The 27,838-nt window shown below is 40.6% G+C and overlaps 1 protein-coding gene across 1 annotated transcript; it reads left to right on the top strand.

Annotated features, from left to right (window-relative positions):
- FAM47E (family with sequence similarity 47 member E) lies at positions 1-27,838 on the top strand. Its single transcript, XM_088133254.1, has 8 exons — positions 1-17; positions 1,610-1,994; positions 7,180-7,334; positions 10,087-10,237; positions 14,559-14,738; positions 18,259-18,411; positions 19,574-19,657; positions 27,716-27,838. The coding sequence occupies exons 1-8, from the start codon at positions 1-3 to the stop codon at positions 27,836-27,838; spliced, it is 1,248 nt and encodes a 415-aa protein (XP_087989380.1).

Below are 27,838 nucleotides of genomic sequence, written 5' to 3'. Positions count from 1 at the left end.
ATGTATCCTGCCCCTTGGTGAGCAAATAAGAGTGAGCTGATTGAGTGTGCAAGTGGTGAGGAAGGGACAGCTGTTTGTACCGAGTATCGCAGTCAGTCGAGGACTTATTTTAAATCAACTTATTAATGCTCAGTTCCATGAGATTATTGTGTGTCTTGGGGAGATGGGCCATTTCCACACAACACAATCTGTAGCTAACTTCACCCTGGTTTACTCAGCAGCGCCATTTGCTTGTATTCCCACAACATGGCACACCATAAATTAACCATACTGCCGGCATTCACACAATATATTACAATACAATCTAGTCCACCAAATTTTAGCACAGCATATGGAGTCTTTGGGTTATGAAGTCACAAGATTGGGCCTCCTCTTACCTGCTCATAAACAAGAAGTACAGATTGTTTCTTCCCACACAACTAGGGCAATTTTTTTTAAAAAAGTATTTAATCTTTGCAGAGGTCCTAATGTTGCTTTTTCAGTCGTTTACAACTGTGGAGAAAGAATGTTCAGAACAAAACAGTTGCATAATTTATTTTGCAAATTATGTAGCGTCACTCAATAATGTAACCTTATTAATGAAAGTAAGGCTGGGTTAGATGACATCACAACTTCCCAGTTCAATGAACCAGAGGATTCACATACTGTAACTCAATTTTCTGGGCTCACACAGTACAATGACTTGTCAACTACAGAGTTCTCACAACATGCTGAACTAAAATGTGACTGATTCGTCTTTGGTTTAGTGTCTTTTAGACAAATGTGTATTATTCTTTAAAGTTCAAAGTAAATCATTTTAGGTGTCTAATGTCTCAACTGATGTTTTATATCAGCAAAAATATAGTTTTTGATCCTTCAGTTGACCCAAAGCAATATATTGTTCTGAATGCCGTGCATGGAAGTACTGTTTGTTTAGCAGTTTAGGAACTGTTATGACCTTGGAATCTGACTCAATCTCAGTTAAAGCTGCCTTCAAAACAATGACTTAAATTAGAGTGTTTAAACATGTTTATTTGAATAAACCATGATTAACTGGGTTGACACTAAAGCCTCCACTGTAACCAAGCTAACCTGTTTGACAATGCAATGTGTCAAACACACTTATTATGGAAACAGATTTGAATATATATCTGGGGTGTGAGGTGTGGAAATCTGTGACAAACCTCCAAACTAGACATGTGATTTTGCAAAGGAAAATAACATTTGTCTGGTAGGATGGCAAGAAAATGATTCCTGATTTTTTTGCTGCAGGGGAGAAGTAGAAGCAAGTGAAATTATCTTGGGAAGCTATTTCCTATAATGTAGATCTTATGTCACAAAGTAAAAGCCTCATATCCTTGGATTAACCACATTTGTGAAACTCACAAGTCGTAAATGCAAGGATTGGTTGCAAAGTTATTTTTTCATCACCATCGTAACTGCAAACGGTTGCTAAATGAGGCAGTCGCTAAACAAGGACTATCTGTACATACTTTGGCAGAACACAAACAAACAAAAAATGTTGATAAAGTGAATATTGTAAAGCAAGCTAGTAAATTCCCAGCTCATTTTAGAACTATTTAGGCAAGATGCATTTGCTTAAGTGCTGGCCATAACTCTTTCCATCCAGGTATAAGAAAAAATTACCTTCCAAGTGCTTTCAAGAACGAGTCACTAACAAAGAGAGATTCTCCGATGCTCTCAACAGCCAGCGATGGAGATTCCTGAAAAGCGGTCTGGATGATTTCAGAAATGGGTGCCCTCCACCTTCGGACAACATAGTAATTCAAGGCACAAAAGGGCCTGTCCCCATAATCCTACATTATAAGAAAATTGATGCTTCACAGATTGTACCTTACGAATCCAGAGACTTGCTGAGTAAAAGCAGAATCATTTACTCCAAACTCACTACAACTCAGAAAGCCAAGAAGGACTACATTGCCCAGACTGAGCACTGCCTGATGCAACACCCCCTGGCACTTTATCCTCATCTGGAAGAGAGCGTGCCTCCAGAGGTAAAATGAATCTCTCCTTTGCCATCAGGGCATATTCAATCATATTTACCCTTTGGAGATTCAAGTTCCTTGGCCTTTCCACTCGTATAACTCACATTGGACCAAATACAGCCCAAAAAAGCAGGACAGTTTCTTGGTGTGGGTCCTACAAACAAAAACATTAGTTTGCTTCACGCTGTAATACTTTTCCTTCGTTTTTATTTTCTACTCTGCAAATGCTGAGCTTGATATCTTCTGAAGCTTTTGCTTGCAGTACTTATATATGAACTATCTGGCACCTACAATTTGCTCCCAAGTTCTACAAGATCTATTAGAAGTCCAACAACAGAGATGGGTAGAACACCATGGTTCAGCTGCTTTTAAATGAATTAGCCCTACAGGAAGTTACACCTTTAAAGTGTTTGTCTTTAAGGGTGAGCATGCTCCCAGGTTTCTTTTAACTAACCTGCATTTCATTTGGTGTACATAAGGATGCTTTTGTACACATATCAACAGTCGTGCGTAAAATTAAGGGACAAATAGAACAGAAACTTCTCAAAGGCATGATCTGAAGACATTTAATCTTGTTACTTCCCCCGTGTTAAGCAGGTTTGGACCTGGTCAGTGATACCTAAATGAGAACTGGTGCCTGCTGCTCTAATTCCATGGTAAAAGTCAGGAGTGACTGTGAGGGGTGTCAAAAAAAGTCAAGATGGCCATCGTGAAAATGTGACTGAAGCCCTGCCCTTTTTTATATGCATCACACAGACTTTGGTCACTTGGTGGTGGCCACCATCTTGATGTTTTTTAAGCAATCCAGGTTATTGATTTTTTTTAATGAATTATGATTAACAAACATTATCAAGTAACTAAATTAACATAAATCCAAGATGCACAGAGGGAAAAAAATATATAGAACCAATCCTGGTTAAAGTACTCCATTCTTCTACCAACTTGTTAAATTCCCTTTATGTGATTCACAGTTGTCTGTTGCTATCTAGTATTTCATTACAAAGTTGTTTTGAGTACTATAGTCAGGTAGCTCCAAAGATGATCTTCTAGGAAATTCCTTATTAATTTATTTGGGATTTTTTAGTATTAATACTACCAGAGAATCTTCCCTGAAAGACAACTCAATATACACATTCTTTCCTGTATACTTTTTCATATAGAATATTAATTTATAAGTGAATGAATAATTAATAATTGCAGTTGCAACATTTTGTTGTGTTCAGCTAAGCAGGAGATTTGTGGGCTTAGCTAAAGTTTTCAACCTGTTTTGGGTACAATTACATGAAAGTCAGCTGGGTGACTTTGGGCCAGTCACTCTCTCTCAGCCCAATTCGCCTCACAGGGTTGATGTTGTGGGGAAAACAGGAGGAGGAAGGAATATTATGCATGTTCACAGCCTTGAGTTACTTATAAAAATAATAAAGATGGATAAAAAATCTAAAAAAAAATCCCCTGGCTTGGTAGACCTTATTAGTTCCCATAAACTGGACAGTCTGGTCCACAGGAATAATTTAGTAGTGGGGTAAACTTGACGTCCGTCCTAAATACCTCTTCCAACTTTAGGCTTCTATGACTTCTGGACTGGTTCTCATACAATTCAAAGTGTTGATACTTTTCTTTAAAGATAAGATCTTTAGATCCTCAGTACCCAAATTAATGTCAGCATCTTCTTCAGATACTGCCCTGTTGCTGTTGGTGACCAGAAAATGCACCTTCTCTGTGGCAGTTCCCTAGCCATCCAAGAAGGAAATCAGAATTCTTTGATTGGTGCCAAACATATATATTTTTATTCCCCTAGAATAAAATATTCCCCTGGAATAAATTATTCTTAATTTGTTTAATTCATTTCTAATATGCTGTTTATGTTTTGTCTGTGATTATAATTTTACACATATAAAATGCCGTGCACGCTTTGCTAAAACGTTCATTAGCTAAATAGGCACAGATGGGAGTCCTTAGCTTAGTCTCAGGCCCAGTTGTTCAATATCCTTAGCCAGATCCCTGAAAGTAATAAATCTTATGTATTTGTGACTAGAAGAAAGGATGTGTGATGGCAGGAGCAGCCATCATTTTCCTCCCTAGCACCTAGATTGGATTATTGTAACCAGCCATTTAACAAAAGGGCTTGGCCTAGGAGGTTGGTGTTGAGGAGAAGAGAAGAGTTGGTGCAGAAGGACAGAGAAGAGGCCCAAAGAAAAAGATGTAAATGATTGGAGAAGCTTAAACATTTTGGGAATTCCAAAAAAACTGCAGGAAACACTCAAACAGGAGGTGCAGAATGTATTAAAACTAGGTGCCACTGATCCATCTCAAATAGAATGGAATTCACCTGTTGTCCTTTTATCCAAGTCCAATGGAGAAGTACATTTTTGTGTGGGTTTTAAATGGCTGAATTACATTACAAAGTCCAACTGTTACTTCATGTCCAAGATTGATTACCCCTTGGACAATCTAAGAAAAACATAATATTTACCTTTCCTTGATCTAAAAAAGGGCTGTTGGCAAATTCCTTTGGATGAAAAGTTCAAAGAAAAATCAGGCTTGGCAGCACTTCAAATACTTTTCTAATTTGCAGAGCTACAATTTGGACTGGACTCCTGCCACCTTCCCAAGTGTGATAGATCAAATTCTCCAGTGAGCACAATATTGTGAAGCTTACCTAGATTATATTATGATGTATGGCACAACATGGGAAGAACTTTTGTAAAACTTAGAAAAGGTAGTGCTGAGCCTTCCAGAAGCAGTTAACCATCAGTTCAACAAAAAGTCATCTAGAACTGAAATATCTGGCCTTTAATGTTAGTAACCAAAAAGTGGAAGTCATATAGATGGTAGTCTCCCCAGATGAAAAAAAAAAAGACCTGTGTTCATTTTGGGGGACTATAAGTTACTACAGTTGCTTCATCCCACCATTCTCTAGCATAGCTCAAGTGCTTGCTGATTTAACAAAAAGGCTGAATCCAAAAAAATTCACTGTCTGCAGATTGTGCAAGAAGCATTTTGCACAAAAAGCTTTTGATGATTGAAAACACATGCTTTGCTCTAACCCCTTACTGAAAGGAGTAAACTTTACTCCTCCTTTTGTTCTGCATGTAGACTCACCTGATAATAATGAAAGAGGAATGGTATTGCTACATAAGCTTTAAGATCCAGAACATCCAATTTTGTACTTGTCCAGGAAAATGCCTAGGTAGAGAAAGGAAATACCATACCATTGAAAGGGACATATTTGCCCACAAACAAACTCAGTATATTTTGGGGGCAGGGAAGTCACTTATCTGTACTGATCACCTCTCAGACCTTCAGTAGCTGGAGTAGCTTCAGTAAAGTTGGAAGTGCAGTGTTGTCCAAACTTGGCCACTTTAAGATGAGTGGACTTCAACTCCCAGAATTCCCCAGCATGGCTGGCTGGGGAATTCTAGGAGTTGAAGTCCACTCACCTTAAAGTGGCTAAGTTTGGACAACACTGACCTAGTGTAAAGTATTTTTTCCCAAGCACCAACCTTGCTAGAGTTATCTCTAGCAAGATCCATCAAGATGAAAGCAATAATAATAATACAAGAATTCCAGAAAGTAAGCTACTTTCAATGTAGAACCAATATATCTCTGTGTACCTTGAGGGTTGGGGCTTTCTGATTTTTTTTCTCACAGACTAATAGCACTTTGGAGAGGAGACAAGTTTCCTCTCTGATAAAGGGGGAGCCTGCAGCTGTAGGTTATTTATACAACAGTTGCCTGAATTCTTATCAGTCTGAAAACCAACTCTTAGATCACCTACTTCTTTTGTGACTAAGGGAAATGAAGGACACTAATAGATGCCTTACCTGGTGGGATCTGATTTTTACAGCCTTACAAATTCACCACGCCTTCCAACGTCGACCAGACAAACAAAATTATATTGCAGATTTCCTCTTAAAATTTGGGGGGGGGAACCCACAAAAATCACTCTGTGCAAAGACAACATCACCAGACTAAATAATTAGCTCTAGATTTTGCCTCGACCCTTACCTTAAGGGGTGGGAGGTGGTATATGGAAAGGACAACCTTCACGGTCTCTGCAATTAAGGATCAGCAAAGCCAGGCTTTTAAAAAGGGATTTGGCTGGACCAGTAAGGTAGTGTTGGGAAGAACAGAAGAGCAAAGAGTTGAAGAACAGAGAAGACTGAAGAAAGAAGAAGAGCTGAAGCCCTGAAAGGGCTGCGGGAAGGAAGACCCTGCAACGTTGGCATTGTGGAGGATGGGATGTGGCGTTGGCAGTGGAAGACTTGGCCACCACAGCAGCATCGTCAATGGGGAGAGGCAGATCAGCAATAGAAGTCTTACCAGTCAGGAGGCCTGTCCGATAGCAGCAGGGCTTCAGGGCCTTGGAAGTTTTAGCCAGCCCCAGCCCCAGCCCCACAAAAGCCTGTGGCCAGCCAGCAACTAGTAGCAGCCCAACAGGGGCTGGTGCCAGAGCAAGAGGGCTTTGGAGGCTGGCAGATTTGAAACCCAGAGCACTGGCAAGCTTTGAGAAGCCAAAGCCCAGACCACTGAGCCCTGGCTGAAGTGAGGTACCCGGAGAGAAGGCTCAAGGAACCAGGTTACACTGAAGACATGGCTTGCAGCACAGACTAAGCCCAACCCAGTACCAGTCAGACCATGCAAGTGACCCTGGGAGCAAGGTGGACTAGAGAGGGGTCAGGCCTAAAGGGCTGGGGTAGAAAGCTAAACTAAGGAAAGCTGAAAAGCAAAACTGGGGTGGGGGGGAGGGAGGGAAGCAGGATATAGAATTATTGCTGGTATACTGTAATATAGAGTAGGGTTGGCTGATAGACTTTATGAGAAGACATTGCAATATAGGTTAGGTGATAGATAAAACAAGAAAATAGAGATTAAAAGGATAAGGCTTAAACAATAGGTAAGAAATCAGGCAAGAAAAGGAATAGAGACTGTCAGATTTAAAACTTAACTGCTCCTGGAAAACAGAGACCCCTAAACTTCCGACCAAGCTCTTTATTTCATTGGGCTTTAGTAATTCAGTGTCTTTGCCTCTGTCTGATACTATCTCCTAATGGAACCCGCAACAACAATGTGGAATTCTTTGTGTTGGCCATCTGACTTTGCTCTTTGGTAGACCCTGCTGTGTTTTTTTTCTTACCTGAAATTTGAGATTGTTCAGACAGGAGAAACATGTTGCATCTTGCTGTACCCTCAGCTTTTTCATGATGTTGTGAAGCTCCTGGACCCTGAGATGCATCTGACTAGAACATCACCTGATTATAGTAAAACTGATGTGACTATCCCTCCCACTGGTCAATATCATCTGAAGTATGAAGTGAACCCAAATATTAGCTACAGCGCCACCCTCCCGTGAGTACTGACATAAGTAAATGCATAAGGTGTCCCAATTCCCATGTTGTAGCCAAGTGATATGCAGTGCTTGTTCCTTGCAATGGGCTGAGGTGAGAAGGAACATGGAGCTGGACTCTTGTGGCATGAACTTCTGGACTGTACCCTTCTCATATGATCAGAGTGTGCCTCAATGTTCATATTTGATTCTATTAATGCAGGATTTAATCTGTGGAGAGAGGGAAGATATATCTCAGCAGAATAGCCTTGCTATTAAAATGACACTGCTGCTTCTGATGCACCCTCTGAATAAAATCACCCTCATCTGTCCAGTCTAGTCTGCAACACAAAACTGCTAAACCCTCTTTAACCTGGAAAACTTTCACCCAGGAATTCCCCACAAGCGTGGCTACGTTGGTTCATCTCAAGCCTGGCCATGGCTGCTGAGATTCCCACCATGCCAGATTTTATTATTTACCTATGATATCTCAGTTGTTTAATTGGTAGCGATCCAGTTAGTGTAGTGATCCCACAGGCAAGTGAACTGTGCCCAGTCTATTTCCTGAAACAAAACCAGAATCAAATAAATAGAAGAAACTTAGAATGAGGTGTATAAAAAGATTGATGGAGGCAACAGGAAAGACAACAATGTCTTTCTTCACTGAAATCTACAATACATCTACACTGTTTCATCCGGCATATCCACCCATTTCTAACCACGATAACACCAAAATGATAAACTCTGCATTGTGACTTCACAATATAAGCATCACCCTTTCACACTTACGTTGCATCCTCATAACTCAAGGAAGTATTGGGTGGAGTTACATTGTGATGTTACAATGTACATTTCATCAATTACCAATCATCCCCTTTCCTGCAGACTCTTATGTCCTCAGCGTCTTATTTTTTGTGGTTTCTTGTGCCAGGGGCTGTCAGTACGGACCCAACTGATTAACCAATTAGGACATCAATGAGATGTGCCACAGCATGTGATTGTGTCTGCATGACATTGCATTAGTTCAGCAAGGAGTGGGCGGCACTAAGGATTAATAGAGGAAAGAGCATAGACAGAATACTACAAAAAGAAACTTTCCTACAGATACTTAGCTTTTTAGTAGACCAGTAATCAAGAAAATGCTTTTCCTATGATGCAAATATGCTGAATCAGTCATCAGTTGGATTCTCTGTGAGTGCCTTTCTTGCAGTAATTAGTAATTAAACTAAAGAAATCAAAGAACAGAGCACAGCAGAATCCAGGAGGCCCAAGATGAAGCAAGTGTCAGTTTTCAGTATTCATAGAATTAGATAGTGTCCCACATACAATAAATGGGAAGACAGAACAATAGAATACTTCGAAAGAAAGATGGAAGATCAAGGGGGAAAATACAGAAGTTAAAGGTGGAACCAATTCATGGCCTCATTTTCAATATTCATTTGCTAAACATAGGAAGACAGTGAAACACGTGATATAGTACAAAGAATTGCTCATATTTTCCAATATTCTAGCCCACCAGGTTGCTGGGCATGTGGAGAAACGGGTACAAGGTCAGATACATATGCAGCTGACTTGTGGAAAGATGAACCCTTTCCGGAAGATGGTATTTGCATAAAATTACTAGTCAAGAGGTCAAACGCCTTTATGAGCACTGTTAAATCATCTTCAGGGTTAAAATTAGCAGTTGTCTGATATAATCTTAATAAGACATCTATTATTGGCAGCAAAACAAACTAATACAAAACCTGGAAGGATCTGAAAAGATTGTCAGATACATGTTGGCCTCACAGATAGGACAATAACAAAAAGGAAATTTCTTTACAGAGGAAAAGTAAAATCCCTCCTGGCCTTTCGGAGGGACTTGAAGACCTGGCTCTGCCATCTGGCCTGGGGCGAGGAGGGGGATCATCAAGTGTGGGGTTGGCTAGTCCCTTAGTGGCCTGGCATTGCTGCTTTGAACCATTGGCCTCCTGGATTTTTTCCCTTTTATTTTTGTGAATGTGTATTGTTATCGGTTTTAATTGTATATTTATTTATTGTTTTAACATGTTGTGAGCCGCCCAGAGTCCCCCATTGGGGGGAGATGGGCGGGGGACAAATTTAATAAATAAATAAATAAAAAGTTGTACAGTAGTACATAAGGATAGTTTTAACAACAACAATAATAATAGTCTAATATAATAAAAATATAACATAATTATTAACATAAATATCTATGGCAAAAGAAAGCAGATAGTACCAATAGTAATAGGTGCCTTAGGTACGATCCCAGAACATCTGGAGCACCACTTGAAGACCATCAGCATTGACAACATCACCATCAGTCAACTGCAAAAGACAGCTTTGCTTGGAACAGCTTCCATCCTGCAAGGATACCTTTAACACCATCAAACAACATCTGCCTATCCCAGGCCCTTGGGAAGGACTCGATAGGTGGATAAAAATGCCAAATCCAGCCTAAACGTCTGGCTGACTGTGCGACCAACCATAATGATAGTCTGAATGTATAGCATATGTTTATTCTAAACAAAGGGAAGATGTATTATCCAGCATGTTGTAAAATATGGGATATAAAGCCTGATGTGTTTCTCATAGGACTTATATGTATATTGATAATAAGGATGATTTATGAAAGTGTAAATTATCGTGTCTGTGTGTGTGTCTGTATATGTGGGTCTGTGTGTGTGTATATTCCCTCTATTATACTCTGACATTTTTGTTTTATTTTTATCATCATTCATTTGATGACTGATTCTGCACTTCTTGTATCTGTAGCTGGATACACAAAAACAAGAACCCTTACACGTGGTTTAGTGAAAAAGAGGTGGCCGAGAGAAAACAAGCAGCCCAAATAGATTACATTCCTCCCCTGGATGAGAATGTCAAGCGTGTCACAAAGGAGTTTTGTGACTGGATCAACGCAATGGTAAGTAAGAAGCACTGTAAAAATCAGTTGAATGAAAACAACAACAGCCACAGCTCAGCAGGCAACGTAAACCGAGCAAGCAAACACCCCCCCCCCGCTCTGCTCCCAGTTTGATACCGTTATAAAGAATAAACTGATTATTTTAAGAAAGACTGCAAGGGTTGCTGGAAAATAAAGTATTTTGTGTTTGTATGCTGGATATAGGCAGTCCAAAGACTGGAGAATGTCAGGTTGTAGGTTAGAACTGCAATTTTCAGGGAATGCTATATTTTTCTAAGTACAGTGAGTTACCCACAAATTTTATAGGGTTGTTTTAATATTGGATAATGAAAAATGTAAGACAGCCAGTTTGATCTAGTAGATAATGTGCTGGACTAGGAGTCGGAAGATCTCAGTTCTAGTTCCATGGGCTCTGTCAGCCCTAGGAAGGAGGCAGTGACAAAACGCTTCTGAAAAAGTTGCCCAGAAAACTGCAGGCACTTGTCCAGGGAGTCACCAGGAGTCAACACTGACTCAAAGGCAATACATAAAATCAGAAATAAAACATCAATTCTGAACTCCAAAGTGCTCCAATTCAGCCACTTGTTTATTCGTTCTGGGTAGCTTAATTTAGTTTAGGTAAAATCTACAATTTAGTATGGATCAGTGGTGTTTCTGATGTCCACAGCTACATTAGTATGCTCAAATATACTTGCCTGAAATGATTTAGGGAAGTATATAGCCAAATGGTTTATTGTTAGGGCAAAGTTGGCTGAACACATCCCCACGTATACAAAAGTATTTCTGCTCTCTCCTTCTAAAGTAATTTTATTTTATTTTTCTCATTCAGTTGTTAATCATCACAATTACACCTGCTAGACTACATATGATTTGTGTGGAGTGGTGATTTTTCCATTGTACAATCACCGAAACAATATGGGTGGCAATGAAGTGGACACTGGTCCAAATTTAATTCAGACCTCCTTTAGTAAATCTATTCATGAATGCATGTTTATCTTCCGATGAACAAGAATTTAACATCAAATGGTAGCCCTTACGTGCAAATCAGCGACCTGAGATCAAACAAAGGAGAGCCAGTTTGGTCTAGTGGTGAAGGCTCCAGGCTAGAAACCAGAAGACTGAGTTCTAGTCCCACCTTAGGCATGAAAGCCGGCTGGGTGATTTTGGGCCAGTCCCTCTCTCTCAGCTCCTGACATCAGGCTTAGGCGACAAGCCGGTCAATCAATTCCTGTCGCAACCAATAAATCAGCATTTGGCTGATCTGAAAAAAACAGACCTTGCGCTTGCGGGAAAAAGGCTAGGAAGAAAAATCTGAGATCAAACAATACAGAGAAAATGTATTACTTTCTCAGATTACCTGGAATACAGTGGGTTAGATAAGGTTATCTCTGTGGCCTTTCTGAATGGGGGAAGGAAAGAGACAGCCTGACCATCTCTCTCATTAAGTACAACTGCCCCAATTCTGATATTTATGGATGTCCATGTGAAACCTCATTTTTGCAATATGATCCACAGGGTCAAGTCCTTTCTTTTATGCAGTCATTTTCCTTGATAACATCTAATAACTCATTGCATCATCTGAGTCAACCCATGCTTGAGGTCTAATGCTTGGAGGTTGGACTGGCACACCAGATGGACAGAGAGGGATATCATGTGCTTTTACTCCCCTGGGTTTTGTATGACTGATGTGCAAAATAAGAACAATCTGACCCAATGCTTTTCACTACCAGTCATCAGATACTGAGGAATTGCATAAGTATACATGCTCTGCCTGTGGTTTCGTGCTTCCTCCTTCATGATTGGAGCTGGCCTTTGAGAAGGGAACATATGCGCATAAACATATTTTTCACTAAGCTAGCTTTTTCCCCCAACACTTTCCTGAATCTCACATTAACTCTGGAGTTCCTTTTTTAAAAATCCAGTTTCCTAATCCAGAGTAATGACAAGCAGATGTTTCTAATGGAGGAAGGGTGGTTTTGACTCACATTTATTTATTGATTTATACATCACATTTATATAGGCACCCATCTCCCACAAAGCACATTTACATTTGCTGTCAGGTATAAGAACATGTATTAAACCCACTTCCACACAAAATATCAGCAGGTCTCTACTACAGAACTCAAGAAGGCAGCTGGATGAATCTTCTGAATGTTCTACCCAATAGCTACTTATTCCTATCTGACATTAATGTAACGAAGTATTAGAAAATATTTGACTTCTGAGCCATTTCCCCAAGTCAGAGGATCTCTGACCCTCTGAACATACCTGCTGCATTTGCAATCTCGCGTTTTATCTTGTTCTCTTTTGTCTGCGCATAAGTAGTGTTGGGTCCTCCTTCTGAAATCAGAATGCAGAAATATATATTAACAAGAATGTTGCCATTGTTTTAAAACTTTTGCAGTTGGGTAAGAAAAAAAAGGAGGAAATAGGAGAGGGTTTTCTAAAGAGGCCTGATGATTCAGCATTGATGAAAGTCTGATTAGGTTATTCTGCACATGGGTTACGGTGCACTCTTGTGAAAGCCACAATAGATGGAAAAGAAAGAGAATGGTGCTTTCAGCAAATATTGACTCATATATAAAAATGGGTCCCCTCCCCCCCTTTTTTTTCTGTAGTAGAGCACACTGTTTAAAGGACTTAAACAAGAACACTGCATTTCTTGAATCCTACATTAAGCAATGCCACCAGCATAGGTATGAGAGTAGTTCCACCATTAGACAGTGTTATAAGGGAAGCAAAATCCAAGTATTTATTAAGAACAGTATTTGCAAAGGGAATGACAGAGTGTCAGTTTCAAACAACAGTTTACAAATAATAGGTTAAGATTGCATAAATGTACCTAAATATGCTTGATCATCATTTCTGAGAGGATCTTCCACTGCTGCCAGGAGTTTCCCCCTCAAACAAATTTTCACAAACTCAATCCCAGCTTAAATTAGTTTAAAACCAGGAACAGATGTGGCAAAGTAGATTTCCTCTGCCTCCAGCTCTTTCTGCTTCTGGGTTCTAGGATGTTTCAGATTTTTCAGGCAGTTATTCAGGTTCCTTGTAGTCAAGTTTCCTGCCTGAACTCTTCTGGTGCTGGGCTCTGCTGCTTCCATTAAGTTCCATCGAGAACCTCACAGCAAAGAGACCTTTCTGACATCCTCAGCTGAGAACTTGGGCCTTCAAATCTTTTTCTAATGCAGTTTTCACAGACAAATCAACCCTCTTAGCTTATTTCACTGCTGGGAATTCCTTCCTTCAGCCTCAACAAACTACCCATTTCTCTCAAGTTTTTAAAACATTAATGGACCTCCTGACTAGTTCTAATTGTACTTCATGATCTGTCTGGTACCTACTGGAACAAAGACAGTTCTCTTTGGTCATTTTCAAACTCTTATCTTGAAGCCTTTATTCCAAAGCAGCCACAACCGAAGCAATTTCAGTGGGTTTATATCTAATAAAAGCTGGATGCAGTAGCAAAAGCACGTTTCTCGTCACTCATGGAATTCAAACATTGGAATTAATTAAAAAGTATATTAAAAATGCAGTATTTCTTGATATTGTCATTAGCTCTGGCCAAGTACTTCTATAAAAGGTAACTGCTGTAATAAAAATATTGCTCTTTGCGAGATTTAGGTCAGAAATATTTCAGCAAGAAACGGCCATGACTGGATACTATATAGGTAAATAATGTATGTCCTAAAAGATTGTGATTTTATGGCCATACTTAGTGGAATTTGAAGGTGGAATCTTGGTTGATCTCAGTGAAGCTAAACAGGGCTGGATCTGGTTAATATTTGGGTGGGAAACCATTGAGAGATCTCAGGTTGTAAACTAGATTGGGAAGTCAAAGAATATTCTAGAAAAAAAGGCAATAGCACACCACTTCTGCCCTGTTGTCAAGAAGAAAGCTACATGCAGTGATGTCTGTTGGACTGGGCAGGTCAAAATCAGCAAGATGGGCCAACGGAGTGGGACAGTGCAAATTCCACCCATTTGGGATCTTCACTTGGACAGATCAAAGAAGTAGGACTTGTGCAGCAATGCTCTGTCCACCACTAGGTGGTTTTGATCTGTCCACCACCACAAATGCCACTGGCTACACAGATATGTCCTTGAAGTCCCAGAAGTGGAACTCAACTTTACTTTGAAGCTCAGCCCAGGGTTTGTTGCTCAAATGTCTAATAATGGTCTTCTATCACACACTGGAATTAGTTTGCTAGCTAGAGCAGCCAGTTTCTGCTCCTGATACTTGCCCATTTGCTGAAGTACTTTCTCTAGTCTAAGTATTCGCAGCGCCACCTGAACGTGTATGCTTGGTTTACTATTCCAGGGAGGTGAAAAGTATAACATCGATGAAGGCACCATCATGAAGTTGTTTGACACAAGGTATGAAACTGATATCAAGACGGCAGCACCCATTAAAATAGTGGAGCTCTATCAAATACCGGCAGAGCTAAGACAATACCTGGGGAGGGTCCCAGCCCGGAAAACCGTTAGGAGTTCTGCAAAGGTAAGGAGACCGAAATGAATTGAACTGAATGGTAATACATACTGAGATAATTATTTAGGGATTCAATATGCATGTCACATAAAAACAAATAGAAATGCTCTTGGGCAATGTTTGTCAACCTTGGCAACTTTAAGATAGGTGGACTCCAACTCCCAGAATTCCCCAGCCAGCCTCACAAGGCTTTGGGAAGGGCACGCGTGCCCAGCAGCTGCCTCACAAAGGGCCAGGCTGGCCATGCCTTGTCAGCAGCAGAACAGCAACAGTCATTTGGGGGTGGGGAGGGTGGCAGGGGTGGCGGAGTGCAGGGCAGCCAAAAGGGCAGAGATGGGGGGAGATAGGTGCATGGGGGGAGTTGAAGAGCATGGTGTGGAAGTAAATGTGTGGGGGGTAGCAAGCCCAAATTTTGTTCACGTGACTGTGGGGGTGCTGTAACAGCCATAACTTCAAGGACCGGTCGTAACTACCATTCATTCAGCACTGTCATAACTTTGACAGTCGCTGAACAAATGGGTGTTAAATGAGGACTACCTGTACTTATTCCAGAGTATATGCTTTTCTCTCCCAATGTGTGAGAGGAGGGGAGAATGGTTCTTAGGTGACAGGAACAAAATGATTCTCCATCCTCCCTGGTGCCTTTTCTCCCGTATTGCCTTTCTTACAGGCTCCCTTGAAGGTGCTTTTTGGTTTAAAAGACAAACTTTGGAGAACTGCGCACAAACTGAATGCCACCATATCTTATTGGGACTTCCTGCTTCGAGACACAGCAGCAATAGTCCTTTCCATTTTGATTGCTGCAGAGATTGCAAGCCTTGCACTCACAAGGTGCCCCCAGAAGGAAACACAAAGAGGGCTGGGGTTAATTGATCCATAGGGTCTCCTTGTTCTCCTTGTAGATTAATTCTTGAACCATTCCATTCAGACCTGTAAAAGTACAGTAGTTTTTCCCCCTTGGTTGCCAGACATACAGTACAATGGATCTAAGATGAGTGTGTAATAGTTCTGGTATTACAAAAGTCATGATGACTGTCTAATGTGGAGTCCCTGGGGTTCTCTGAGCTCAGAGAACCCCAAGAACTCCACAGTTCAACCCAGAGCTACATATACTGTATTCTCTTCTATTGTCTAATGCTATGGTGTAATTTCTACAGAGAAGAAATATGTGGAAAATGTTCTCCCAGGTGAAATCATCTCACAAACTTTATTCTCCTCTCCTGTAGCTTCCCTCCCTCCCTCCCTCCCTCTCTCTCCCTCTCTCTCCCTCTCTTTTTCTTTCTTTCTTTCTTTCTTTCTTTCTTTCTTTCTTTCTTTCTTTCTTTCTTTCTTTCTTTCTTTCTTTCTTTCTTTCTTTCTTTCTTTCTTTCTTTCTTTCTTTCTTTCTTTCTTTCTTTCTTTTCTTCTTGCCTGCCTGCCTGCCTGCCTGCCTGCCTGCATTTTTTGAACTATTGGCATTTAGTGTTTATTGAAAAATGTATAACCTACTCCTGGTAATACTTTCAGGGCAGCTGGCAATTGAAAACAAATATAAAAAGCCAATAAAAAAATCAATATGAATTGAAGCAGTGTAAGTAAAAACATACCATGGGAGGTAAAGAATCAAAGAGCAGCAGATTTAAAGTGAGAGTCAACTAACATTTAAAAAGATCAGAACAAATCAGAAATTCTTTGCTTGGTATCAGAATGATATCAGAGTCAGCCCCAGAAGCATTTAATAAGTGAGGCATTATTGACAAAAAGGAACTCAAAATAGTGCCTATCCCCCAGCGACCATAACTTTAAATGCAGACGACAGCCACAAAATATTTACTTTCTGGAATAAATCTTCTACGACAGGAAGTGGTTCACAATGTTCTGGATGGAGAACACCATTTTGCATATCCATGCTATTTATGCAGAAATGGGAATTCTGGAATGTGCCATTCCCTCCCCCCCCCCCCCCACGTATAGCTCAATTTACTTGATTCTTGGATACATAACTGATGTCTATCTGATTTTCACTAATCCTAAAAATTCAGCAGGGATAGGACTTGGGAATTCCAGGCTGTTGAGTAACCTGGGAAGTCTTGAGACATCCTGGAAGAAAGCAGCAACAATCCATTCCTTACAGCTTCCAAGAGGACTGCATGAACGATGCAGCCTGAGAAGTCAAGCTTGTTATGAGACATCTTTACCTTTGCCCTAGAGACAAGTAACAGGGCTGTTCCAGGTGGAGATTCAGGTGCAAGATGGATTGAGATGAGTCCCTATGGATCATATGATGCTGTGACCATACCCTTGCCATTTTTAAAATGCTGGCCTATTGTCAGCCTCGCGAGGTAGTCCAGACAAGAAGCATACCCAGAAGTCCTAGCTCTAACTTTATTGTAAGGTTACATTAACAGAATCTTGCAAGTCTGAAAGTGCATCTCTCCCCCCTCGCCTTTACAGTCCAAGAAACTAGGAAGGGTCCCTTCTGAGACATTTGCTACACCCTCATTCCTTCTGTGGACTCAGCTGCCTCTTACCTTACCATTGCCTAGTCCGCAGCTCTTCCTCCTGTCTCCCAAGGTCATTCCCACATGCCATTACACCTATCTAGCAACAGTTTCAGCCTATTCTCCAAAAATGAAACCTTGTTCCACGCAATGAACATTATTGTATTGCAGAAGCAGATTCACTTCACCATTTTGTCTTCCAAAAGACCATCTAAGGGTGATGCCCAGCCAATAGTTAAGTACACATGGACTGGCTAATATTTCTCCATATTCAGCTGCTGGCCAGGAATTCTAGAATCATAGAGTTGGCAGGGACCTCCGACACTACTGAGCACCCCAAACCCCCACAGCACATGGGCAGATCACACACGCAACCTGCAAGAAAAAAAATACATGCTCTCTCCTCCCAGCTCCCCCACATGGTGGGTGGGCAGGCCCATGGTCGAGGGGCTTCCCAATAAAGCAGGAGCAGAGAGCAGCATCTCCTGCTTTACTGGGAACCCCTCCAGTGCCTGCTGGATGAGGGTGCACTGGAGATGAGGATGCAGCTTCCATCACCCCACCTCAGTAAATCAGGTGTTACAAAGAGAGGTGAGATCAGATTTTGACAGACAGCCATCTGTCCACCCTACTGCACATCAGGGGAAGTGATTGGCAGATGTCTTTTTCACTGGCAGGGAATCCACCAATTACTGCACATTAACTTCTCCCCACAGCAAACTTTTAAGACAGCACTATTCATTGACTGGACTGCAGGCTGGCTATTTGGAGAGAACGACCACAGTCTGGAGAACAGCAAGTTTCCCCCGCTCTCTGGATATCCCCACAGATTCAGAAGCATAAACGTGCCCCATACACAGCCTCCCAGTGCTCGTAAGCCATCAAAGCAGTTCCAGTCCTTGATTGTTCAACCCAAAGAGTTGGACAGCTGAAAGACTGTTTGTCTGGACACACCCTTGATAATTGCTTTGTACTATTATTGCAAAAAATGCATCTTTATAAAATGTCCAGGACACTCCAAAAACAAGTCTGATATCTGTTGTCTTTAGCTAACACCTCCTGAGCCCAAATGGGAAAAGATTAAATATGGAGCCTGGTACCTCCCTCCCAAGACATGGAAAAAGAGACAAGCAACTGGGCAGGAAGAAATTCCTGAATGTCTGCAAGTATTTCTGAATGTCAGGAAAAAGATTATCCAAAAGGTAATGTCAGAGCACTCTATGTTGCATTTCATATTGGTGGCTCCCCTCATGGTTGGTCCTCCCCACTACTTGGGGGAGGCCTGTTTTAAAATTATTGTTTTAATTTTAATTACTTAATTTTACTTAAGTTACTTAAGTAAGTAACTTAAAGTAATTAAGTTACTTTAATTACTTAAAGTAATTTTAATTACTTAATTTTTTTCCAGTTCTGTCTTGGATTTGCTCTTCAAATCCTTTAGGAATATTGGAGGAGGGAACATGCAGTTTCTTTGGGCAGTAATCTGCTTCGCTGTTCCCCAGTTTTATGAAGTATCTTCTGGGTCATTGGAGACAAATCTGAGATGATGGAAGAGCTGTCATTCTTGCCTTTGCAGGGAACTTGAAATAAAAACCAGGGCACCCCACAAGCTATCTGTAACCCAAAAACCCTTTTTGGTGTCCCCAAACCCTGCTGAAATAGCCCTGCTGAAATTTGACTTCATACTACTGATCAATTGAGGGATGATTTCCCAACGTTTGGTAGTTAAATAGATGGTGTGACGTGAGCTATAGGCTTGACACATCTCAAAAAACCGCAACCCCTACCAGAATCTCCATCTGCCGTATCCCCAGCAATAAAAATGTACCAAGGTCACCAGGTCTACCTTTCAGAATGGGCTCTATCCCTGTTACAGCTTCTAAACCACCCGAGTTTCCAAATATGAAAGCAAATCAAGGGTCACTGCACAAAATACATAGAAAATGCTAGGAAGGGGGGAAATGCTATTTTATTTGTGAAGAGTTGCCCTGAAACCTCTTTGTTTTTTTATTTATTCAGCTAAAACTGTATCTGTGAAAAATAGCATGGTCTCCATGAACACCAAGATATAAATGTTTATCCAAGACAGGTTTCTCTGAATGATACCATTGGAGGCTTACAATGTTCTCCTGGTGCATGTCTGTGTGTGTGAATATATAATATGCTAATCTTATATAAGCTTCCAATTCTATTTCTGGGGGAACAATGATCAATAATACTTTATTGGGTCACCTTTTTGCCCCAGATCTTGAGATCAAGGTTTAGGGATGGAAGTTTCCTGAGAAGACTGTATTCACAACATCTTATCCCCTAACACAATTTAAGTTTTCCTTTGATGTGAGAAATGAACAAAATCTCTTGCAGAACAAGGGAGGATGGGAACCACCACTTCACGGAACGTATGCCTTTGAGCATTTCCTTGAAATGAAAGGCTACAGGAAGCCCAAGGTGAGTGAACTTGGATTTGATCCCATGAAGACACTGGGATTTGGCTGCTGTACCTGATGGAGGGAGTGTTTTTCTATCTACCTTAGAGCGGCCAAATTTGTGACTGCCAGGTGAGCTATCTGCCGGCCTGCCAACCCTTCACAGGTCCAGTTAAACAGCAAAAGCAGGAGGTTTGATATTGTTCTGATTGCAAGGGCAATGGGCTTTATTCCGTTTGATGGATTATATCTTTTACAGGCCTGGTTTAATGCTCTGAGAATAGCATGGTTCCAGGTGAATGAAGTTTTTGGGTACATTGTTCTGGCACATGGATTTTGTCAACCTTGTTGTCAATCCATCCAAAGTCAGACTAGGCAATTAGGAAGAGGATGTATTGGGCCAGAGATGGTGTATGCCCCAGAGCCAAGTAAACATGGTCAAGGCTGATTGTTGTTCAGGCAAAAGCTAAACTGGACCTAAAACCTTGTTTTGCCCAATCAGATGTGGAGAAAGAGTGAAGTGAGCTAAAGGAAGGGAATTGGTGGTGACTTTGGGCATTTGAGGATATCTTAGCCAAGAGGACCTTTCATGACCTTTTCAAGTGCTCTTCTGAAATCAGAAAACAAATCACAAAAGACCTGCTTCTCAGCCTCCGAGTGTTTCACAGATCCTTACCACCACTTTTCTCATAGTGAACCTAATTTCAAGAGCAACTCGCTTAACCTTAACAAGGAACTGTTGGGACTGCAATGGAGACTCCAAATGCAGGACAGGAGGGAATAAAAACAAAACCTCTACCAGGAGGGGGGCATGGTGAAAGAGAATCATGGTTTTATTGAAAATCAAGGCAAGAGGAGTTTGCTAGGAATCTGCAGGTGCAATGCTATTCTGAATTTAAGTACAACCACATGGCTCTTTGAATACAGGCCCAGAGAGATTTTTAAAGCAATTTGAAAGCAGATGGAAAATGGAGTGGCATGCATTAGCACTAGAACATTCATACTGATCCTTTCAAGAACCTTGTAATGTAGGTCAGTTGTATTATTCTCCTCTTGCAGGCAACTGAAGTCATCCAGTCATTTGATTGGTGTAGAGGGAAGACTGAACCAGGGACTTCTTGATTCACAGCTTGGCCCCTTGGTCTCATCAGATGCATTAGCTCGACTATTGCCTCTGACCAAACAGGCTTTCCCAGCACTGAAACAAAAAAACATAAACGAATCCAATTCTCCATTTTAGAATCCTCATTTTAAGTTACAGTAAGCACTGGTATTTTGTAGTTCAGTCTTTTGCTTCTGTATTCTGCTGGGTCTTAAAGTACATAGAGAGTTAGGGCTCTGAACAAGTATGGGAGTAGGGAATTTGTTGGCAGGAATGGTTACAAGGCTGGTTTCCGAAGCATTAAGTAAATCTTTGCAAAGTGTCCTTAGGAAAAAGCAGGTAAGAAAAGGGAGAATGATAAGGATGCATAACCTTTTACCTAGTGGCTCTGGCCCTCTTAGAAGTAAATGCACACAGTGCATGCCTCCAAAGAAAATGGGCATTGAGACTACGTGTACCACACCCACAGATAGTTTAAAGGTCACTTTGTGGGTTAGATTTCATACACATGTGCTTTTTTTGCACAAGAGTATACTTAAGAAATAGAAGGAGGAAGCCCTATGCACACTGCCTTGAGTTCCTAAAAGAAAAGGAGGAATTTAACTCAACATCATCATCATTGTCATCAGCAACAACAACAGATAAATTCTGCAGAAACAGGAATTACAAGGAGTGTCAGTTTATTTGCTACTCAGTGGCAAAGGTGGGCATAATGCCACATATTCCTGGGGGGTAAAGCACTGGAGTGGCAGACAGTAATGATGACAAGTGTAAATTAAGCCACATGAACAGAAATTGCCTTGGCCATGTTGGCGGTTGGTAGGCATTGTTGGGAGATCCATACATAATCAATAGGAATTGTGATCACAGTGTCCTTTTGGACTGACTAGCAGAACTGGGAATACCTCGTTCTGCTTCAGTGAGTCTTTTCCTACCTCTTATAGAAGATGGCCCGGAAGTTCTCTGTTCTCTTCCCCTGGAGTTGTCTGACAGGTGTTGTCATATCTGACCTACAGTCAGTCAGTCTCTCTTGCACCACCCATTGAAGTACATGCTCTAAGGCTTGGAAACAGGCATCTTAAGACTACTGGAGAAATAGCCTTGGTAATTAGTTGGAGGCTTATGTGGGGAACACACACACACCATAACTTCCCAGGGACAAGGGAGTACATAGAGAATTCCAATAGAAGAGCATATACGTAGTTCAGGGTTGAACTGTGGCGTCCTCAGAGAGCACACAGATAATTCCTCATTAACCCCCTAGCTTTATTGAGTACAATATAGCCAAGTTTTGTTTAAGCACTTTCATCTGCACGCACCTTTCTCTCTCACAATTCCACCAAGCAACTAATTCAGGAATCTGAGGGGAATGGAGAAAACAAACTGCAGCTTCAGAGGTTGTGTGTACATGTGCTATTTCCTAACCAGTTTCCTCTCTTGCTCTCCTTTTATAGCATTATTCTTCCTTTCTGCCCTGGCTGTGCCTCATTGGTTGTTGCTGGGCTAAGTCAATCTTGCCTGATGTGTAATTTTCACGTACTGACTGGCTTCTGGACAAGTTAGGTTTGGTTTCAAACTGGGTCATTCACTGGTATTTGCACATCCAAGGCTACATTCCTTAGATTGCTTTGTTCATTGTTTTTCTATGGCCATTGCCTACGATGGAACCCATACATTTTACAACAGCGCTTCTGGGGGCAAAATAGACATTTGGGTTTGTTGAAAGGGCTGCAATGACATCAGTGTCCTGTTGTTTCTCATTGCTTGTTAGAATCAGCTTCAGGTTGAGTGCTTGTCTGTATTCAACTATGAGCTTTTCACCCAGTGCTTGAGAAACTGCATTGTTATTGTCCAGGATGGGCTTTGAGTAGTCTGAGTTATGGGCTGTAGGTCCCCCTACTTGAAACATCACAGTCCCCTTGCAAGGAAGTTTCCTCACAACATGTAGGTACTACTGACCTCTCCACAAATGATTGAAAAATATAGGCAAGGTTTCTAAATTTTTCCAAAGTTTTGTGCCACTTTGACCTTTCTGAGTTTTGGTCAGATGGAGAAAGTTGATTTATTTCTTACCACATATTTCTTAATATATGTTTTAAAAGGTTTCCTAAGTATTAGTTTGAACTAATGTACTTTGAATTGTATTGTAAACCAATACAATTGCTATTGCTCCTTAAGCAGTGCTTAGAAAGGATAATAAATAAAATAATAAATCTAGGTCTGAGGACCAGCAATCTTGCAGTGATAAAGAGGGAATCATGTACTTCAAAAACATCCAGTTCATCTTGGATTCATTTCAGGTGCATCTGAGCTGAGATCTTAAGTATGGTCAGATTACCCTCCCTATGCATGTTGGGGGGGAAAAAATGACAGCGTAACGCTATGCATGTTTAGCAAAAGCCACACGAGGTTCAATAGAACATAAAGGCAAACTTTTTCCTCCATTTGTAGACTTGAGATTTGCTTTTGATTTAACCTCCAGATACATTCTGTGAACTAAACAAGCTTCTACTTTTATAATCAGCTTTTGTTTCTCATCCAAGTCTTGCACAGCAGTGCAACAGTTTAAGTCTGTATAATGTTGTTAGACATGTAATTCTGCTGCTGGATTATGTCAGAGAAGTATGTTGTCTCCCACCCTTTTCAGCACACTCTACATGGCCAGCATTTTCTCATAAACTGGCAGATCGGGCTATTGTAATTCGGTTGCATTCAAATATATGCAGTTCCACTTTCAGAAGCATCTAATGGGGCTGATTAGGCTGATGCCTCAATATCCTAAGAAATAAAATTAGCCATAATAAACAAACTTATTATGAGTTTCTAGCTGTGCCCTGAAATGTATGTAGTAAGCAGATGGTCCTATGCTAGAGCAGGATATTCAGCTGAAATACTGGGGCATTTGGTTTCGGTTTTATGCTGTTCAAACTGACCACAGAAGTGCAGCTATTAGGAACTCCAGACCCTGTCATTAGATTAAGGAAGGACAACGCCTATCTGCTGTTGGGAACATCACCCTGGCTATATCACTGACTCAGCTATTATATTAGGTCACAGTCTAGACTGCAGAAATAAATAAGGTTGAAAGAAATCTTTCCAAGGTTTTCAAAACAACTTTGGGAATATCTAATTGTCCCACCAGGGAGCAGCATCTAACCGACTTTGTCCTGCTTGAACAAGCAAAGCAGAGTGAAACCTGATTAGAACTTGGATGAGAAATTATGAGGGAATCTGTTTAGGCTGGGTGCTTGAAAGATATCATGCAACCCTTGGAAGAGAGAAATGACACACCACTTCTTCACTGTTATCAAGAAAATAACACTGATATCTCTGTACTCTTCAAGAGTTGAGCTGGAGGGAGAACTTTTCCTTCTTAACTGTCTGGCACAATCAGTTATTCATAGATTAAAATCTGTAAACTGTAAAACAAGTAGTACATAGGTGAATAGGCAAGTCTATAGGCCAAAATGAAGTATAATATTAGTGAATTCCGAATCATCAAAAGAAAAATAAGTGGAAAGTAATTCATCCCTCAGATTACATTAAATAGATTTCATAAATCCAAGAATCAACTGCTTCAGTGTATTACTAAAACTGACAAATTGATGTAGCAATATCACTGAAGATGTTTTTCCCCACTTTGATTTGACAATTGGGTAACTTTCTTGTTCAGATTCCTATGGATCCATATTACTTCCAATCAGTGCATTATATTGTACTTAACAAGGCCAAATGTTTTTATCTCTGTAATTTTGGGAGACCGCAATAAAAATACTTCAGAAAACAATAGAATTTGTCATTGCAAAGCAATAGAATCTTTCGCCTGTATTGTTTTACTTATTTATTTGGGCCATTCATTAAATTTATATTGCCACCCAATTCCATAAAGACTCTGGGCGGCATATAATAATAAAATTATTACTAAAAAAAATACAAAAAAATTATGAAAAGATAATAAAAGAAGATAATAAAAGATATGCGAAGTAAAACCTAAAAGTATATACAAAAAGCGAGAATCTAAAAGAATGGGTAGGAGCATTAGATGGGTGTAGGGGAGCATAAAAGGTCAGTATGTGGAAGGCTATAACTACCAAGTTACAAAGCACTCTAAAATGGCGAACCAGGTGGTCATTAAATCTAGTTTATGGCCCAGGTCATCACCTGATGAATTCTGAGCGCGAACCAGCACCAGAATTGCACCCAGAATTCTCTTCTTGAAACCACAAGTAGGTGTCAGGAAGGCTCTCACAATATTCAGAGGCCTTAAACCTTAACACAAACCCACTAGGCCATCCAATGCCATATCTAGGGTTGTCCACAAAAGGAGGGAGGCAGCACTTCATCCACGAGGCAGGTGGCTTGTCTTGGTGCATGAAGACCAAGAAAGTTTCCTGTTAGGAGACTTTCCTAACAGACAGTTCAACTGTTTAGCCACAGTGAAATGCCAGCCCAGAATGCTATTGCTAAAGACCCAACAAGGCGGTCTGCTCTCAAGGAATATGGATATCCCCCCCAAAAAACCCTAATGCCAACAGTGATGATGAAGTGGGTGCTAAAGATAAAAAGGGCTAATATGACCCTTTCTTCTCCTCCTCCTCTTTAGCAAGGGATCCATCCAGAAGCAAGTAAACTGTCCTTGTGAACCTTTCTTCCAAGACTAAAATGAACTCTGCTGACTATCCTAATTCCATTTCTCATGCAATTCTATAATCACTTTTAACTTTTTAAATCCCCCCTCCCCATTTTTTCTCAATGGATTCTTAAAGTCTATTTCAGCTTCAGATCATCGGGAAGACAGGGGAGGTGCATTTCTTCTTCAGTCTGAACTGCCCAAATTGATTTGCAGTGCTCAACCCCAACAATATGGCCCTATCATTGCTAGAATGTAGGTAGAGATGCAGATGTGAAGAAGCATCACCTTCTCCAGTTCGCTTTCTCCAGATACGTCAGACCACAACTTCCAACATGCCAACTTAAACTTATGAGAAAGCTCGAGAGACCCATGTTGGGTGGACTTAGGCCAATCCAATTTATGCTTGCAGTTACTAATCTATTAAGAGATGACAAAATGTGCACGTGCACACACACATACACACTTTGCTGCATTACGGATTTGGTTCTATGTACCTGCAGGAAAGGTTCTTGGTGCCCACCAGATTCTCTGCCCCTGTAGAAAGTAAGGAAGATGACCTTGACAGAGAGATGCAAGGAGGGATGAAACGTATCTTAAGTCCACCAGACAGAAAACATTTGGGAGAGGCTCAGATAGACGCCTCCTTGCTCTGGTAATGGAGCTTGCATAACTCCATCAAGGTCTTCTTCCTTACTTTCTACAGCCCCATTTCATTTAATGTTTTTTAAAGGAATCTTTTAATTAAAAATAAATAAATGGGAAGCAGGCATGCTGCAGTGCAAAAGCTCATCCTCTTGATCTTACCTCTCTATCAATCTCAAAAGGCAAAGGGGAGATTCAGGTACTTAGCAACCGAAACCAGTAGTTAAAGGTGTGTGTATTAGGACTAATCTGTGTTTTATACCAAATTTTCCTCTTTCCTTCCCTCCTCTTTATCAACATATCAGTACTAATTCCTCTCTATCAGCATATCAGTACACAGGAAAGGACAACATTATTTCCAAATCCAAAAGTTCTGGTAAATTAACAGGGAGAGCCAAAATCTCAATACAAGAGACAGTAAAATCAAAAATTGAAAGCAAGAAAGTTGGTGACATGAAGAAGCTACAAGAGAATACAATAAAGCAGCTCAGGAGGATGTTTGCCTTCCTCCTATATGTTTGGAAATGAAAACTAATCATCCATCGTCGTATGACTTCTAATATGAACAAACTATATTCCAGACAACCCTTGAAAATGAGTCTACCTTAACTTTCTTTTTAACTTGTTCCATCTCTTTGCTCTATACTTTTCTTCACTGTTTCATTCAGCAGAATCATGCAGTAAAATTTATCTTGGACTGCTTCAGTCTGTAGTAGAGAAGATACCATTGACATGTTAATAAACCACCCCTCTCCACACCTGCATAGACAAATTGCTTCGGCCAGAAAAAAATTCTGTCAGAAGATACCCAAGCAGTATGGCAGTGAAAGTGGTTCTGCTTAGCTTTTCCACTTTGGAAATATCTCCTCCCCAAAGCCAACAAAGAGTGGTGGGTCTGTATGAGCCATGGATTTTCCAGAGACATGTTAGATTATACAGTGTATTTCAGTTAAAAACAGTACCTTGAGAACTGAAGGCAATACTCGGATCTCAATCTGGGTAGGAGTTTTTTGAGAGCTGGCTTCCATGAGCACGTCTCTTAACTTTGGAGTAGAAACTGAACGCAACAGTAGTTATCCTGATGGACCCATTCGATTTTCTTTGGAGCCCAGAGTAGAACATTAGAGACTAACAATAAAGTGTTATGGGAGGGGAGAAAGTTCTGTGCCTGGATTAAATCTTCTCAACCATTTCCATCAAATTTATACAGCTACTGCTCTTCTAGTGTGGATTCACATTCAGATATTGGTAAGTATCAGCGATGTTCAGGATTGAGTCATGATAGTGGTTTGCTTAAAACTATCTCGACTGAAGAGTGAGTAGGCTTTTCCAAAACTGTAAATCAAAGCAGGGAACTTGTGATCATCCAGTTCTTGTTGAGTCACAACTCTCATCATCCTAATCACTGGCCAAGCTGGTTGGGGACAAATGAACTAATAATATTTTCAGGGTTGTAAATTCAACACATCATTGGCATAACTTGCTCATGTTGACCTATCAACTTCCACCTATCAACCTACCTGCCCACCCACCACTCTTATATCACTGTGATATTTGATGTCACAGTGGGCTATGAGTGTGGATTATGAATATCTCAGAAAGAAATAAGCTGTGACATGTAATACCCATAAAATATAGTGCTGTGTCTATTTTACTGAGAAAATTATTCGATTTGAAGTTCTGTTTATGTTTCTCTGTTTCAGTTTCTTCTGCAGATGTTGGCTGCAAGTCATTCTGACAAGATAGAAGACAATGAATTTTTCTCCAGGAAGCTTTCTATGAAGGTCCTTGAAGACTTTAAATTACACTCTTCCTCAATCTTTTAA

Source organism: Python bivittatus, unplaced genomic scaffold (genome assembly GCF_059951505.1).
Source record: "Python bivittatus isolate LINGU-HERP-01145 unplaced genomic scaffold, Pbiv_v1 ctg000070_np1212, whole genome shotgun sequence".
Classification (NCBI taxonomy): domain Eukaryota; kingdom Metazoa; phylum Chordata; class Lepidosauria; order Squamata; family Pythonidae; genus Python; species Python bivittatus.
This window is presented reverse-complemented; position numbering and strand designations above follow the sequence as displayed.